This window comes from Oryzias melastigma, linkage group LG9 (genome assembly GCF_002922805.2).
Source record: "Oryzias melastigma strain HK-1 linkage group LG9, ASM292280v2, whole genome shotgun sequence".
In the NCBI taxonomy this organism is placed as follows: Eukaryota; Metazoa; Chordata; class Actinopteri; order Beloniformes; family Adrianichthyidae; genus Oryzias; species Oryzias melastigma.
Window position 1 is genome coordinate 4,327,677 of NC_050520.1, and position 18,802 is coordinate 4,346,478.

Genomic DNA, 18,802 nt, shown 5'->3' on the forward strand with positions numbered 1-18,802 from the left:
TTTTTTTTACATACTATATTTAAGTTTTTTTAATTGTATTTTTAAACAACACTAAATACCGTTGGAATGATAAGTAGAATATATTTGGGAGGAGAAAGAACATCGATGTAATTTATGCTTTGAGCAGAACTGTCATTTTCAGACCTGATATTTCCAGTTCATTTGCATAAAAATATCTGCTTATTATGAATTCATTCTTTTATTTATTCTGTATTACTAAAGTTGTTTTGGAGATTAACATTTTTTCCAGTGTGGTGACACATGTCCATCACTCGCTCACTTCTCTTTTCTGATTTAATGACACAAACATTTTATGTTTTATGAACTAAAACCTTCCAAGTTTTCCTCCTGAAAACTCTGAGGCCAAAATCTCTAAAGAAGATCTTCAGGTTCTTGCTGCAGGATGCTCCACCAGAAATCAGGCTTTCAGAAAGCTGCAGCAAAACGGAAAACAACAACATCAACAACAACAGGAACAACAACTACAGGATTATCATCTGGAGGAAACATCAAATCGTTTTTGTTCAGACGATCTTTGATTTATTATTTTCATGGATTACCTGCCTTTGTTCATTTATTAATCTTTATTGCATTGTTAAACAATAAATCATTTTTTCTAAATTTGTTAAATAAACTTAAACAGGAGGGAAAAGAAAAACAGAATTTATTGAAATGAAGGTTCTGGAAACTTTAACCCAACAAAACAAAAACCACAGCAATCCGTAATGTTAATGACCCGAAGAAAACCTTTATGTTTGTTTATTTTCTTGTTTTGTTGAAGTAATTCAATGTTCTCAGGGCCACTTCTTATTGTTTCTGTGCTTTGTGGGATTTTCCTTTATTCATTAATAAACATATTTGTTCCCTAAAGTGTTCTCATGAAGTTTCATGTGTGGTTTTACAGTGAAGCTCTGAATGTTTTGTTGTTGAAGCAACAGCTTTTATTTTGGAGGAAAATGTTAGGATTACACATTCCTGCAGACCGACTGCCTTCAGGAAAACCTGCTGTTGATCTCTGCAAATCTGACGCAGACAGAAAACCACGTCAGACTGCAGGACGAAGGAGACGAGGTCGCGTTTGTTTGGCTGTGGTTAAACTAAGAGTTTCTGGATTCTTCAGATTCGTCTCTAATCCGGGTTTACTCGTGTGTTTAGACACAATCCTTCTGGATTTTTGCAGAAAAACAAAACAACCGAGTTTCTATCTGACCAAACTTTACAAACATCAACGAGGCAGATTATGTAATGTTCAATACATGTGTCAAAGTCAAGGCCCGGGGGCCGGAACCGGCCCTCCAGGTAATTCTATCCGGCCCTCCAGATCCTTTTATTTTATTGTTATTAATAACCCGATGTTACCCGCTTATTTCTAAGATGTATAATTTTGTAGAGTAAAATATTGAAAGTTATTTAAGGTTTAAATTGATTTATTCTGGAATAATATTCCTGCCTTTTTATTGTTCATAATTATGTTAAAAAGTAACAGTTGTACAGATTAAAAAAATATCATTCTACTAGCTTTTTGGACTATTTTGGCATTTTTTAAAGGTTTTTTTAGGCTATTTTAGAGTTTAGCTAATATTTCAGCTACATGCTAGCTGTTTTGGTTAATCTAGGCTTTTCTTCTGTTTTTTTTTAGCCTATTTTGAAATGTTGCTATTTTTTTAGCTACATGCTAGCTGTTTTGGCTATCCTACATTTTTTTTTGTTTGTTTGTTTGTTTTTAAGGTAAATTTGGCATTTAGCTAATATTTTAGCTTTGCTATCAGCTTCAGCATTTTCAGCTTTTAGCTACAGTGATTTCAACTATCAGCACTATCATCTTTAGTGACCAAATTCAGCTTACAGCATTCACACTAGCATCATCACAGGTAATACTATATGTCTAGTTCATAATTATGTTAAAAAGTTAAGGCTTTAAAGTTTTGAAAATGTCGTTTTAGAGTGTTCAATAAATGTTAATCTTGTTCGACCCGAGACCTAAGGTGAGTTTTGGATTTTGGCCCCCTGTGTCATTGAGTTTGACACCTCTGCTTTAGTTGAACTTCTAGATGATCTTAAGTCTAAATCCCCAAACAAAGATATGAAATAAAATCCTTTTTAAAGATGTGAGAAACGTTCTGCAGCTTCACCTGGAGGGACGGTCTCAGACCTTCCACCCATCAGAGGAGCTGATCACCTCATTCTGTCTGTGAATAATGTTTCCAACTGTAATCCACTTGATGAATCTGGAGCAGAATGCGGCAATCAGCTGAAAGCAATTTGCATGTCTCTGCTGAAGCCAGCGGCTCTCGATTTTCTCCTCTGCCATCTATCACGGACCACACGCCCCGGCCAAGATACACAATGCTCCCAAATTACTGTCATCTGGAGCGCAGGCCCTAAAAAATGATCCTTTTCCTTGTCTCTACTTCAAATAAACTTGTATTTGTTAGGAGGTTTTCTTCTCTCCCTGCAGTGCAACTTTTCAGCGAGAGGAATTGTGTAATGTGCAATTTTCTGTGCTGCTGAAAGCTCGGCTGCAGGAACATCATCCAGGCGGGTTTGATCTCAGGAGGATGGATGCTGCCGCTATGGAGCTAAATTGGGGCCAATGTTATTTGAAACCAAAATAAAACAACTTAAAAAAATATTGGTGTTTGGCCAAAAAAATCTTAAAAGGTCTGAAACTTTTTGCTATTCACAAACAAAAACGTAATTATTTTTCAGCTTCAAATGTTCCGTTCTTTTGGTTTCAAACTCTAAATTTTAATTCAAAACTTTTTCTCAGCACTGGGACTAAAAGTACCACCCTCATTGATTCAGATTGGTCCTTCGTGTTAGCCCCGCCCCAATGCGCCACAACGGTAAGGAGCTAAATTGGGGCCAGTTTTATTTAAAACCGGAATAAAGCAAATTGAAAAAAAAAGGTTTTAAGATGTAAAATGTCTACAACGTTTTGCTATTCTAAAATAAACTTCATTCATTTTAACTTTAAATGTTCTGTTTTATAAGTTTCAAAATTAAAAATTTCAAATTTGCAGATTCGAAAACAAAAGAAAAAGAGTTTTGCGGACAAAATGTGAATTTTGAGTTTTAAAACCTGAAAAAAAAACATTTGAAGCGGAAAATTATTAATTTTATTTTAGAATAGCAAAAGGTTTTAGACATTTTATTTTATTTTTTTGGCTAAACATCGATACTTTTTTTCAATTTGTTGTATTTGGGTTTCAAATAATATTGGCTCCAATTTAGCTCCATTAAACAGGCCGAAAGTTTTGAAACTGAAATTATCAGATTCAAAACCAAAAAAAGAGTAGAAAGTGAGAAACACGATTTAATACTGAAGAAAGTTTTGAAATTGAAATTTTGAGTTTTGAAACCGAAAAAAAACAGAACATTTTGAAGCTAAAGAAATTGTTCATTTTAGAATAGCTGAAAGTTTTTGACATTTTACTGTATTTTTGGCCAAACACTAATATTTTTTACATTTGTTTTTTTTTTTGGATTTCAAATATTGGTCCCAATTTAGCTCCATACAATGAGGCCAAAAGTTTTTAAATTGAATTTTTCAGATTCTAAGCTGAAAGAAAAAAGTTGAAATTTAAATCTTTTGCTTTATAAACTTATAAAAACACATAGCATTTAAAGCTTAAAATAATTAAATTTATTTTAGAATAGCTAATAGTTTGGGACATTTTACATTTGTTTTTGGCCAAATACCACTTTTTTAAAGTTGCTTTAGCGTCTTTAGTTCAGCTCCATATGCTGCACGTTGAGTCTTCAGATGTCTAAAATGTTCTTTTCATTGACAAACTCCAGACATTTAATAGACAGGACCAAACGGCGGATTATCGGCCACAGAAAAGCCTTAACTGCAGGAAAAAGTGTTTTTTAAATCCTATTTTCATACACGTTTCTCTCAAACTAGCAGCTGAAGCCAAAGAAACGGGATCCAGCCTTTCTGCTGCTCCTTCTGTCCTTCTCCAAACATTTCCACCCAGTCAGCACGCCAAAGAGGCCATCATTCATCCCGGTCTGGAGCCTTTAGCCGGGTAATGCGGAGTGACTGCACTGCGGCTGCAGAAGAATGAAGAAAAACTCGACAGTTGGACAAAACCGTTTGGTTTTCACAAACCAGAAAATGTTGTTTGTTTTTTCATCAGACAAAACAGAACTCTGAAAATAACGCAGAGTGAGATTTACGCAATCCTCCGCTCGGATTGACTCCATTTAGCTTCACAGTTGGGCTCATAAAACAGGAACCAGAAGGAGATGCACGTCGGCGTGCTCAGCTGCAGGTCCCGTCAGACCACAGCCGGTCCTGATGTGGTCACAAACAGGGAGCTGGTTCTTCACTGTCAAACTCTGCAAAGACGCTGAAGTCCAGTTTTCACCCAGAACTAGAACATCAGTTTGTGGCTTTTCAGCTTTTCTTTCATTTACTTGAATTTCACGAAAAAGACCAAAGAAGAGAAATGTTGTTTTAAATGTTTGAACGTGTCTGAAATCTTCATAAAATGTGTATAGAGATGTTGATGGATCAAGAATAACTCGAATCTGTGGGTCCCGTGGTTTGGTTTGATTTAATGGACATGATCGTTCTGTAACCACGGCAGTACGACAAATAACCACCAGGGGGATGTTTTACAGTGATGTTCTCATTTACCTCACAAACTTTCACAAAATGATTGTGAAAATGAAATACTCCAATCAGTGAGGGCTGTCCGGTCTCTGTGCGACCGGAGCAGGAGCTTGGTTCTCATGGCCGGCAGTAAGTCAGACCTGTTCCCGGTGCATGTTGGACTCCGGCAGGGCTGCCCTTTATCACCGGTTCTGTTCATAGTCTTTATGGACAGAATTTCTAGGTGCAGCCAGGGGCCAGAGGGGGTCTGGTTTGGGGACCACAGGATTTCCTCTCTGCTCTTTGCAGATGATGTTGTTCTGTTGGCTCCATCGAACCAGAACCTCCAGCATGCATTGGAGCGGTTTGCAGCCGAGTGTGAAACTATTGGGATGAGGGTCAGCACCGCTAAGTCTGAGGCCATGGTTCTGGACCAGAGAAAGGTAGTTTGTCCTCTCTCGGTGGGTGGAGTGCTCCTGCCTCAGGTGGAGGAGTTTAAATATCTTGAGGTCTTGTTCACGAGTGATGGAAGATCGGAGCGTGAGATCGACAGGCGAATTGGAGCGGCGTCCGCCATTTTCTGGTCGCTACACGTGTCCGTTGTGGTGAAAAGAGAGCTGAGCCAGAAAGCAAAGCTCTCAATTCGTTCCAGTACTCACCTATGGTCATGAGCTTTGGGTTATGACCTAAAGAACAAGATCCTGACTACAAGCGGCTGAAATGAGTTTTCTTTGCAGGGTGGCGGGGCGCTCCCTTAGAGATAGGGTGAGGAGCTCAGTCACCCCGAGAGATCTCGGAGTAGAGCCGCTTCTCCTCCACATCGAGAAAAGCCAGTTGAGGTGGTTCGGGCATCTGGTCCGGATGCCTCCTGGACGCCTCCCTGGAGAGGTGTTCCGGGCATGTCCCACTGGGCGGAGGCCCCGGGGAAGACCCAGGACACGCTGGAGAGACTATGTTTCTCGGGTGACCTGGGAACACCTCGGGGTCCCCCCAGAAGAGCTGGAGGAAGTGGTCGGGGAGAGGGAAGTCTGGGGATCTGTGTTTAGACTGCTGACCCCACGACCCGGTCCAGATGAGCAGAAGAAGATGGATGGTTGGATAATGATATAAACTTATGAGGAATGTGGGCGTGGTTAATAAAAACCTCTGTTTCCAAGGAAATCCAGAAATGTATTTTTGCTGATTCTTTTAAAAATAGCATAAAATTGTTCGACATCTGTTGGTAACCAAAAAATGAAATGGTTGCTATGGAGATAAACCAACAGAAAAGCCGCCATTTAAAAAAAAAAAGGTGGGGTTTTATTGTTTTTTTCTTTTACCAGGGTGGCCGAGGCAGAAGGGGAGGGGCCTAAAGCAGCCGCTCAACCAGTGGGGGCGGGGAAAGAGGGGGTAATGTGGGGTGTTGTGTACATGTTGACATGTCTGTATGAACATGTTTATTTCTTCATTTTTCAAGTTGAGCAGAAGTCGATTTTGACGATTGACTAGCGAGCTCCACTGTAGAGAGCTAGCAAGCGCTGCTGTAGCAATGTAGCGAGCTTCGGTTAGCAAGCTCCGCCGATCTTAGAGGAACAGAAAGTTAAGCATTTAATAAAATAAAGTAGCGAGAAGCAAAAGACAGACAAACAAATGACAATGAAGAACCAATCAGGATCATTGATCCAAACCAACACAGCTGTGGATGATTGACAGTACAAACCTGCTGTGAAAACATGAAAACAGAACCTGAGAAACCCAAAGAAATAAAGACAGAACTACAGCAGAACTGTCACGTGTCTGATTTTCTCTGAAAATATGCATAAAAAACTGAAACAAATCCCCTTTCTGCAGGAAGAACGTCTGAAAACGACTTCCACAGGTGAAACTTTCTCTGTTTTTAGCTCAATTAAAGGTGTTGCATGTCAGGAACAAATTAACACGGAGTCTCAACCGTCGTTTCCTCTTCATTTTCAGAGAAGTGAAATAATTCTGCGCCTCCATTGGGGTCTGTGCAGCTCTGAGGTGAAGTAAATATGATCCCTAATGGAGCCCTCACACTCCACCCGGTAATTAGAGTTCATGCTGGAAGCTGCCGGAGCCATTAGGAGAGAGACGGAGACGATTACAGATGCTTTCTACTCCGTCGGTGACAATGGAGCTTCCATTGATTCTCTTAACCGGCACTTTCACTCATTTTATTCTCATTATTCAAGCTTACATCAAAATCAGTTTGTTACTAAAAATCATTTCTTAAATGTCCAAATCTGGAATATATTTGGGTTTTTTATTTGAAGTTAAACATTTACTTTTAAAAAACCGAGTTTATGAAAATATTATATATACAAAGCTGTTAGATTGTTTTTAGGAACGTTTTTATTATTATCTATTTGTTGTTGTCTGCACACATTAATAACATGTTTAAAGATTTTGTTTTTTTGTAAAAAAAAAAAAAAAGAAAAGAAAAAAGAGAGAGAAATCGTCATAGCTTTTTAAAACAGTGATAATAATAAACTAAAAAATGTTTTAACTTAAACTGTGAGCTTTTTTCTCTTTAGAGATGTTTTATGACACATCTGAGGAGAGTTTCTTTAAATGAGATGATTTCATTCGTCATATGTGAGCCTTTTCTAAAGATTTTCAGGAAAAAAAATGTGATTTTAGTGATTTTAATTGATACTTTTTTGGTTTTCCTCATAAACCTGATTGTTCTTTGTGTTGATTGGAGGACTTTTCCCGCCCTAAATTGGTACAAATTGTTAATGTTTGTTTCAAAAGAACCTACAGTGTGTGGATATTCAGATTAATTTGGTTTGTGTTTATTTCATTTCCATAAAAACAAAAGGGGAACAGAAATAAGAAGATACATTATTTCTTCCCCTTTCACTTCAATTATAAATTCAGTGGTATTTTCTTATTTAATGCATCTGGAATTACACCTCTGCCTTCGGGCAGAAGATACAGAACAATGAAATCAAGAACGAATCGATTAAAAAGCAGTTTCTATCCCAGAGCCATCATATTTTAAATGCTGCTATAACTTAGTGCCTTTTCATGGGTTTACCCTCTTTATATGGTTGTATGGATGTCCGTGTTTGAATTTATCCATTTGCTTTTGTAGTTTATTTTATTTTAGTTATTGTATTTATTTATTTAATTACGAATGCACCAAAAGAGGACTACGCTCAATTTTGTTGTGACAATAAAGTTATTCATTCATTCATTTATCTTTAGATCTTTTTAATAATTTTTTTAGTTTTAAACACAAAAAATAGTAATAAAATAATAAAATCTGCTCAATTTAGAGTTTATTTAAAAAAACTAAAGTCCCAGTTTGACAGAAAATTTGATTTAATAGATTTCCAATGAAGTATAATCTGAAATTCTTATGATTATGTGAACAAACTTGATGAATTTGTAATTTGATGCCTCTTTTTTGGCACATATTTAGAGAGAAAAAGGCAAACTTGAATGATTTTTACTCATAAAAATGTGATTTTTCATTTCTTTATAACGATTATAAACGTTTTTCATTCGAAAATGATATTTGTTGCCTAAAACACAAACTGTGTGCTTTGTCTCCAGAAAAATGTGTTTTTGTCTTCAGTTTGAACTGTTTCCATGAAGTTCTCAGCATCCTTGGTGGTGATGAAAGGTTTGATGTGAAGCTGCGGGACTTTATGTGTATTTTATGATCATGTTTTCAGAATCATCTGATTCTAATTAAACGAGAGAACGAGTCAAACGTGTGGAGCTTCATCTTGATGGCACAAAAACATCGAAACGTTTCACTCCTGATCAACATCAGATCGAGGCTTCGCGGAGGCGGCCTCGTGCGCTCCAGACTGAACTCACGCCCTCGCGTTCCTGCGGGGTGGGGGTGCGTGGGGGGTTGAACCCGGGTCTGCAGGTCCAGCATCACATCCCACCTCACTGACAGAACCCCCGAGTCGAGGCGTGGAGACGTCGTGACGCGCTCGTGGATTCTTCCCCATTTTGGAGCCAAAGTGGATCCGTTTGGCGCGCCGCCATCCCGGGAATTATCTCGTGATTTCTCCGAGATGCTGCGGATCCTCCCGCGCGCGGGTCGGTGCATGCTCGCTCTGCTTTTGGGAGGATATTTTCCCGGATCCAGCGCGCGCTCCGCCGTCCACGCGCGGGCCATCTCCTCCATTTAACAACCGCCTCCAATATTTATGCCGTGCCCGGTAATTAGCGCGGCGCCGCGCGCCCGCTGATCTGGAGACGTGAAGGACAACACGGAGTCCAAGATTGCCCCCCAAACGCAGATTTCTGGCGGTCCCTGAATGCAGCTGTAATCACGCGCGGCAGCTTCAAGTGCGTAAATGGGTCCATCAGGAGAACGAGACAATCAGGCTCCTTTATGTGTGAAGATCAGCTGCAGTTTCTGCGCATTGTCTGCGATGAATGGAGAGATCTCCAACAGCAGCTCTTCACTTTATAAAGATTTTTCGATTTTCGATTATGCCGCTATTGAAATCGGGGCGCGCCGCCTGTTTTTTGCCCTCTTAGCTTGGTAGTTCTGTTACCCCCTTTTTGATTGGCAGCTGAAATTGACACTCGGGTTGCCTCTTATCAGGCGAAGCGTCTCAATCCTCTGCTAATTGCAGATTTCGCGCCATCCTTTCCTTTTGATTGCAACGCAGCCTCCCAGCGCGCGCAGAAGGATCGATCACATGTCGGGTTTTTTTCTGTTAATTGCATCAAAATTTTCTTTTGTTGGCAGGGTTTAAATGCAAGAGAAACCGTAATTCGTTGTTTTGGACCGGATATAGTGGGTTGGGGTAGAGATGCGTAATGCGCAGAGCAAGCTCCGGTTCTTCTCCAAATAGGCGGCATTCAAGAAGGGAAAATGGTGAGTCAGACATCTGGACGGGTTGCGGTTTTTTTTGCGAGCTTTGTGTTGCTTTTCCTGAACTTTACGCACGATAGAATGGCGCTGTTTAGCGGATCGGGAGGAGGGTCTGCTGCTCCAGCGGGGATGTTTGGGACTCCTTTTTCATAAAAAAATAAATAAATAAAAACTGTATATTAAATCACAACTGTCTGATCTGTTTGAATTCTTTGCGCAAAATGTTTTAAACCAAAATGGTTCCAAAAACTTCACTCTAATAAATTGTATCTTTACGCAGTCCAAGTCGGAGATAAAGAAGGAGTCCGGAGAGTCCAGCCCGTCCGAGGCCGCCTGCCTCTGCTCCCCGGCGCTCAAAAACCAGTGCGCCAACTGCGGCATGGAGATCCACGACCGCTACCTGCTCAAGGTGAGGCATGACACCCGCACGCGCGCAAGACAGGGACACCCGCTCCCTGTCGCTCCAATCCAACTCGAATCCCGTTTTTTGGTGTCACAATAAAAGCCCCAGACCTGGATTTCCGGTCACTCTTCACGTGAGCTGAATCTCAGGCGCGCGTGCCTTCCGGTTCGCAGGTGAATAATCTGAACTGGCACCTGGGCTGTCTGGAGTGCTCCGTCTGCAGAGCGTCTCTGCACCAACACAGCAGCTGCTACGTCAAAAACAAAGAGATTTACTGCAAACTGGATTATTTCAGGTAAGAGACGAAATTTAAATCATTTATTAATTTATTCTGACAGAAAAGTCGATTAAATTATCGAAAATAAATGGATTTAAAAATGTTTTAAAATCTTTACGTTTTACATTTAAAAAAGTATTTGTTTTTAACTAAACTATTTAAATAGTAAAGATAATTACCACATTATTTGAGGCCTAAAATCAGAGCAAAATGAATGTAATTAAATATTATGAATATAATTCGTAAACAATAAAATAAACATTTTTTTTAATAAAATGATTTTCGGAAGGATTTAGTTATTTAAAAAAACGTTTTAATCAAATAGAAAACAGGTATTTTTTGTAGCTAAACATAAAAATGTTTGAATTTTAATGTTTTTAATTTAAGAAAATTAAATAGAAAACCGAATTATGTTACTGGTTTAAAATTAGAAGATCATATGTTCTTGCAGAATTTATCACATTTATTTTTCTTTTTTTGTTATCAACATTTAAAATAATAAAACATCGAATTAGAAACCTCCGCGCGCCTGTGCTTGCGCTCCCTCCTCCTCCTCCTCACAGTAGGTTCGGCACCAAGTGCGCGCAGTGCGGCCGGCAGGTGTACGCCAGCGACTGGGTGCGGCGCGCGCGCGGCAGCGTGTACCACCTGGCCTGCTTCGCCTGCTTCTCCTGCAAACGGCAGCTGTCCACCGGGGAGGAGTTCGGCCTGGTGGAGGGCAGGGTGCTGTGCCGCAGCCACTACGACATCATGCTGGACAACCTCCGCAGGGCGGCCGAGAGCGGTAAATAATCCCGAATAATCCCGAATAATCCAGGGGATGGAGGATTACAGATACGTATTTATGATTTCAGCAGATTCACAAGCGCTTGAACACAACATCTTACTGCTACTTTTAATTGTGCTCATCAACATGATCCCAATAAATTTGGAAGGAAAAGTGTTGATCGTGTCAACACTTTTAAAATACTAAATCAAAGAACATAAAGACTGGAGTTCTGGTGTTAAAGGGTATCAATCATATTTGTTATTTCAAACCATCAGATCTGCCTTCAATTTGTATTTTCTAAAAATAAAATTGTAAAAAATACGACTTATTTAATCCAAAAATTAAAAATCTTCATTTGGAAATTCATTAAAACAAATTGAGCTTTTATTTGGATACAATTACTTAAAGGTTCTTTTTTGAATTAAAGAAAATAATTTAAATCGTCTCATTTTTGTGTTTTCTAAGCATCAACATTCTCTTGAAAAAAACAGAAAATCTGTAATTAAAAATATATATATATATATATATATATATATATATATTTTAAAGCAAAAAACTGTTTGAAAATGTTCGAGTTTAAACCTTTCAGGTTCAGTGTTTTGATACAGATTTAATGCAACTTTAATAATAAACAAAGACCCGAAAATAATGTATGTATTTTCTAAAGCATTAAATGCAGTTTAAAGTATTTAAATGGTAAATGGTAAATGTCGTATACTTGTATAGCGCTTTCTACCCTCCTTCGAGGGCCCAAAATGATCTTGAAAGGACACATGAAGTTCTTTTAACTGGTGCAGATCTGTAATGAATTGAAAAAAGGGTTTATTCTGTTTGATCTACAATCCACTCTTTAGTAAAAACTACAGTTCTTGTTCTGTGAGATCAGACGGCTCCAGATTCACCTCTTTTTTTAACAAATGTGATTTGTTCCCCATGTTTACCAGTTACAGCGACCAAAACACTCAGAGCTGCATAAATCATAAAATTAATTGTAGACATCTTAAATTAGAAGGGATGCCCTCCAAAGAAATATCCTGTTTTTTGAGTTTTTAACATGTATGTGTGGCATTTTTCTGATGAAAGACAACAAATGTAACTATATAGCATTACCTGTGATGATGTTAGTGTGAATGCTGTAAGATGAATGTTGCTGCTGAAGATGCTAGTGCTGATAGTAAAAATTGCTAAAGCTGATAGCCGGAAATGCTGAAACTGACAGCTAGCACAAAATACTGAAGCCGATTGCTGAGAATACTGGGGCCGACAGCTTGCTAAAATATTAGCGAAGTGCCAAATTTACCCCCAAAAAAGGAAAAATATCTAATTTTGTCAAAACAGCTAGCAAGTTGTTCAAATATTTGCTAACCTCCAAATTAGCCTCCAAAACAAACAAAAAAAATGTATAAATTAACCAATACAGCTAGCATAAAGCTAAAATATTAGCTAAACTCTAAATTAGTCTAAAAAATTGAAAACAAAATCTTAATTAGCCAAAACAGCTAGCATGTTGTTAAAATATTTGCTAAACTCCAAATTAGCTAAAGAAAAACTGTAAAAATGAATACATTTTCCAATATTTTAACAATATGCTAAACTATTTTTTTTAGCATATTATTAAAAAGTTAGTTAAGCTAAAAATTACCCTTAAAACTGGAAGAAATGTCTAAATTAGCCAAAACAGCTATCATGAAGCTAAAATATTAGCTAAACTTTAAATTAGCCTAAAAAACTAGAAAAATGTCTAAATCAGCCAAAACAGCTAGCGTAAAGCTAAAATATTAGCTAAACTCCAAATTACCCTAAAAATAGTTACTGAACATTTTAACGTTTGAACGGTGTCTCTGTCTTAAAGGAAATGCAGAAGTTCACAAAGTTGTTCAAGGGTTTGATCAGTTTATCATTCATTTCCCATTTTACTCAATCTTTCAAAAACAAAATTTTATGAATAACACAAGTACATGCAGGAATGTCCTGAACAAGATGAAAGTTCTGATACCAGGAATACTGAAATTGTTTAAGGTGTGATTGAGTTTTTATGTGCTGAGAGACGTACGGAGAGCAGCAGCAGAATCACTATAGTGTGAACGCTGTAAAACCCTGAATATGTTTCACAGCGTTCATGGGGTCTTGAAAGGGAATCATCATTTCAAACAGTCTGGCTCTGGTGTAGCTCACAGGGTTTCCTCTCCAGGTACCGGGCTGACCCTGGAGGGGGCGCTGCCCTCCGACCAGGACTGCCAGCCCAAACCGGCCAAGAGGGCGCGGACGTCGTTCACCTCTGAGCAGCTGCAGGTAAAGCGTCCTCTCTGGAGCGCGCTGATGATGGAGGCGGAGCTTCGTCTGAACACCTCCGTGTCCCTGCAGGTGATGCAGACGCAGTTCGCCCAGGACAACAACCCGGATGCGCAGACGCTGCAGAAACTGGCAGAGATGACGGGTCTGAGCAGACGGGTCATACAGGTGAGTGCTGAAGAGGACCTCAATGAAAACAGATTTTGTAAATCAAATAATAATAATAATTTGAAACCAAACTAACTTGTGTGTCGACACACTTCTGTTTTTTTGGTTGAGATGAACCAGAAAAGTTCACTTTTATGACCACATTCCAAACTTGTTGCATAAAATCTATCAAATGAGATATTTTTGCCTTCTACTTTATGATTCACAGCAGGGGTCCCCAAACTACGGCCCGCGGGCCGGATCCGGCCCTCCATTATTTTTCTTGTGTACGTTTTTTGGATGTCCATAAGTCTTCAGCTCATTCACTGCTCGCTTTTACGAATGTTTTGGCAGTTGCTGGGGTGTTCTAGGCTATTTTGGGGGTTAGCTAATATTCTAGCCACACGCTAGCTGTCTTGGCTAATTTAGGCTTTTTTTCAGTTATCCAAGCTAATTTGGAGTTTAGCTAATATTTCAGCTACATGCTAGCTGTTTGGCCAATTTAGGCTTTTTTCAGCTATTTAGGCTAATTTGGAGTTTAGGCAATATTTTAGCATTATGCTAGTTGTTTTGGCTAAATTAGACATTTTTCCAGTTTTTTAGGCTATTTTGGCATTTAGCTAATATTCCAGTTACATGTTAGCTGTTTGGCTAATTTAGAATTCTTTGAGTTTTTTAGGCTAATTCGGAGTTTAGCTAATATTTTAGCTTTGTGCTAGCTGTTTTGGCTAAATAACAAATTTTCCCAGTCTATTTGGCATTTAGCTAATATTTCAACTACATGCTGATTTTTTTGGCTAATTTAGAATTTTTCAGTTTTCTCGGCTAATTTGGCACTTAGCTAATATTTTAGCTAGCTATCAGCTTCAGCATTTTCCGCTATCTTCTGCCTTTTTAGCTGTCAATTTCAGCATCTTCAGCAGCTACATTCAGCTTACAGCATTCACACTGGCATCATCACAGGTAATGCTATATATACATTTTTTTTAAATGTTTTAGAATTATTTATTTCTGTGAAGATTACAGAAATGAATTATTTAAAATTTGGCTGTGTGGCTTTCTCTAAAACCATAAATCTTTACGTTTAGGCTGTGATTGTTACACTTTTTCTGTTAGCCTACAAACCGACCCCGCCCCCCATCAGAGAAGAAAACAGTTATGTGGCCCTCACAAGAAACAGTTTGGGGACCCCTGATTTACAGGATAAAATGGGAGTTTATGCTAAAAAAGAGGAAAAGTTTTTGATTTTGATTGAAGGTTTATTCTTTAAACCCCACAGTGACGAACTTAGAAGAACACATTTCCCAAAAGCAACATTTGAAGCGTGCTTCACACATTAACACCCTTCACACTGATTGGATCAGACCCTCCAGGACTGGAGCTAAAATAAACGCAGCAACCGCAGAGAGACCCCGAAACCCGACCTGCATAACGTGGCATCAAAGACACGCCTCCCTCACGCTCCGAAATTCTCTGAAGGTTTGGTTTCAGAACTGCCGAGCTCGGCACAAAAAGCAGCCGCCGCCGCAGAGCAGCTTCTCCCAGGGCGCCCCCCTGTCCAGGATGCCCCCCTCCCTGCCAGAAGACATCTACTCGCCGTTCAGCAGCCCTGACAGGCCACACCTCCTGACGCTGCACAGCTACCTGGACAGTGAGTCTACAGATTTTTTTATATTTTCTAGGATTTTTATTCATCAAAAAACAAAAGTCTTAAGTCCACAGTCGCCTTCATCTGCATCACACAGTTTGTTCCGTGTCCTCCAGCTGTTGGATATATTATGTTCTTTGGAACTTTCAGCCGGTTGAAACTCAGCTTCGTTTGTTTTCACACAAGCAATGCAATTTGATTTAAAGCAACATTATAATAACTATTTACGTATTTTACAAATCCTTCATTTTTCCTCAAATAACAGAAAAGAAAGATTTATTTTGTGAATATTTCAGTTTCAGTTGTCAAAACTTTAGAGAATATGAAGAAAGTTTGTCTAAAATAGATTTAATCATTGACAGATTAGTAATTATTTTATGTCAGTTTTGCAAATGTTCTTTGATGGGACGGCTGAACTAAAAGCTGTTTCCATTTCAACAAGATCTCAGGCAGATTCTTAGATGCAGCAGAAAAATGTCAGCGGTTGTGTCCTCCTCTTTGCTGCAGCAGAATGTGGTTTTTACGGCTCTTTTCTTCTGAAATCAGCAGCGCAGAACCTCCTCTCCATCAGTCAAGTCTCTGAGCTCCGTCCAAAGTTTTTTTTAATTTTTATTTATTTTTGCTTTGACGTTCTGAAAAACGGAACCAGTGTTATATAATAGAGACAAGAAAAAATTATCACTTCAAGACAAAAATTAGCCTTGAAAATTCTCGTTTTCATTAAAAATGGAAGTGAAAAGTGTGTAAACGAACAGAGATCCCTGCATAGATCTTTATTTTTCTCTAAACATAAATGCATTTTTGATCTGAAATGGACAAAAATGTTAATATTTTAAAGGAATAAAGGACGAACAATCCAAAAACTTCCAAAGTAACATTATTGTTAACATTATTTGTTTTTAAATGGAGACATACTTCCTTATCGTTGTCTTTCTAGTTTATAAAACACATTTAAAGTATAAAAAATGTTTTTTTAGACCCACTGCAATAGAAATTATGTCTTGGTGTTTGATGGATGACATTTATAAAGAAAATTCAGCCTAAAAATCACAATCCTGAGTATTTTTTATTCAAATTGTTGTGAATCAGGAGCAGACGAAAAAATGCTGTTTGAAAAAATGATGTAGTGATGTAGAAAATACACTGTAGCTCATGCTCCGCCCCTTTTTGATATGCATCCACTTGCAGACAAATAAATCCATGAATGTCTTTGTTTTCCTCGTCTGAGCTGAATCTGGATCAGAACTGATTTTACTCGCTGGTTTCGTTGCACCGCTAATGTTAGCTTGGGCGTGTGAGGAGCTGTAAGCTGGAGGGAGAGCGTGTTTTCAAAGGGATGATGGGAAGTGGGGGTGAGAGGTGTTTCTACTGAACTCCTGTCACTATGGAGAAATTATAATAGAGAAAAATACATTTTTTTTCATATTTTGACTAAAGCACTAATCATAATTTAAAGAGAAACACTTTGCCAACACATCAGGAGAGGATCACAGTGTCTGGCTGAGTCTGGGCCGTACGGGGTTCCGTTTGTGCCAAAAATATGTTATACATCCACTGTATGTTTGGTCCATTGTCTATGTCTACTGAACAAGTTTTGAACATTTGTTCATGTCTATGTCCTACTAAGCAATATCTTCTGGTGTTACGGTTGTGGCCTTATTTGGTTGTCTTTGTTATCTTTTTACAGACACATTCTCTTTCTGTTTTTGTTACACATTTTTCTCTTAATTTACTTTTACGAGATCCCCTAGATCCCCTAGATCCCCTAGATCAGGAGGCTGCAACCTGCAGATCCAGATCCACGTGTCTCTTTCATCTCTCCATGGTAGCTCCTCGGCTGATCCAGCATGTCGACAGTCGGAGTCAGCAGCTCCCCCGAACCAAAACTACCTAAAACAAATAAATAAAGTCTGAAAACTAAGACTACCAACCCCAAACCAAACTAACAAAACCCAGCAGTGTAAGACTGCTGAGGACAAAGAGGAGAAAAAGAACAAAAAGTAAATAAAAGACAAATTCTGTTAATTGATGTTAATTCCTTCTGAAAACCCTAAAAGTGCCTGATCATGACCTGACCGAACTACGGCCCGCGGGCCGGACCCGGCCCCCAAACACCGTCAGAGACGTATATTTTATTTTTAATTTATTTTTTCACTCAACCTGACTGATTGAAACGCACATAGAATGTGACTTTATGCCACCCTTCTGCAGTCTGAACTGTGAAGGGAGAGGATCAACTATTTATTGGATTCTTTTATAAAATGTTTTCGGATTATTTTTTTCTGTGACGTTTACAGGAATTAGTTATTTAAGATTTGGCTATGTGTGGCTTTCTGGAAAACCATAAATGTTTACGTTCGATGTAAACTAGTTTCCATCTATTTGTTTAAAAGTTCATCATCTGACGACGACGCTCATCCAGCTCTTTGTTCTCGTTCCTACAGCTCACCCCTTCTCTGTCCTCGCCGCCCCGGGTCACCTGACCCACCCGTCCATCTCCTTACCACAGCTCCCCATCAGCCGCTGACCGCTGCCTTCGAGTCGCCACCAGACGAAGTTTCATCGAAGACATTCTGTCATCGTCGCTCTGTGTTTGGGGAGTGTGATGCTCAGCAGGATCTCTGTTGTTCAGTCAGCTGACCTGCGGCGACGCCCCCCAGCTGAGACAGGAAATAATTGACATTTTTTTATGTGAAGAAGAAGAATTCAAAAATTCCCTTTTCTCACCATCAGGTCAGGACTTTTTGTCTTTCTGATTTTACTTTTTGAGCTTTCTAAAGAGTCAGTGTTCCAGAAAACCTCAGCATTTTGTCCGTCATGAGCACATCTGCAGCTTTATCGTTCTCGTATCGTCCTCAGAAACGTATTTATTCAGAGCAAACCTCCTTTTTTTAAAGCACTTTTAAATGTGTCTTCACATGAACAAGTTTGTGACTGTACTTTATAAAAACTGCTATGGTTTAATAAAATGTATCGGATCTGTTATGAAAGTGATTTAAAAAGAAGATTTATGTGTTTTTTGTGAGAGTGTGTGTGCCTAATGATAGAGTGGGGAAAGGAAAAAAAATCATTCAACCTGCTGAGACTGAAGCTAAAGAGAATCCTGGATGTGAACTGCAAGAGGAGGATGTTTAAAAACAGAATCTTACGAAGAAAATCACAAGAAAACGGTAAAAACAAAAAACGCAGCCGCTAGAATACTATTGATAAGAAAATATCAAAATCTAGAAACAAGGAGATCCACACAAGAATTCAAAAGAACTGTGACCGACACGGCTCACATAAATGTTAAAGACACAACACCATGACACAAGCCGAAGTGCAACAACAAAAACCACAACACGACAAAAGCCGAAGCACGATGACAAAAGCCGAAGCACGATGACAAAAGCTGAAGAACACAACGACAAAAAGGGAAAAAATAAACTGTAAGAATTACTTTAAATTTAGTGTTTTACTGCTTGTTTTAAGTGAATAGTTTGTATTTTTTGTTTTTATGATCTAATTGTTAATTTTCATCACTGCTCATATAATCAATGGAAATTACTTAATTTAGAACAAAATATGAAGAATGAGAATCTTAAGTTGGTTCATCTTAACAAATTCTATTGGAATCTAAAACTAGCACTTATTATAAAATAGAAATCTAAATGTTTGTTTAAAATACTGATTTCCTGTCAAAACGTTAAAATCACATCCTTAAAAGTCAACCAAAAATTACAGTAAATTTGTGTTTTATTTAGTCTTTAATCCTGTTTTTTATGGGACTCATTTTATTAAATATATTTCCTTATTTCCAGATTCTTTAGCTCTT

General features: G+C 38.6%; 1 protein-coding gene across 2 annotated transcripts; it reads left to right on the forward strand.

Annotated features, from left to right (window-relative positions):
- Window positions 1-8,226: 8,226 nt before the first annotated feature.
- On the forward strand, window positions 8,227-17,987 carry si:ch211-236k19.2 (LIM/homeobox protein Lhx6). Of its 2 annotated transcripts, XM_024274551.2 has the most exons (9): window positions 8,227-8,665; window positions 9,327-9,455; window positions 9,733-9,861; window positions 10,029-10,150; window positions 10,696-10,916; window positions 13,093-13,193; window positions 13,266-13,361; window positions 14,820-14,991; window positions 17,433-17,987. In XM_024274551.2, exons 2-9 carry the CDS (start codon window positions 9,453-9,455, stop codon window positions 17,513-17,515), a joined length of 927 nt encoding a protein of 308 aa, XP_024130319.1. In that variant the 5' UTR covers window positions 8,227-8,665; window positions 9,327-9,452; the 3' UTR covers window positions 17,516-17,987. The 2 variants fall into 2 exon arrangements, with proteins under 2 accessions (XP_024130319.1, XP_024130318.1); XM_024274550.2 differs by having other exon boundaries at window positions 8,227-9,455.
- Window positions 17,988-18,802: the final 815 nt, after the last annotated feature.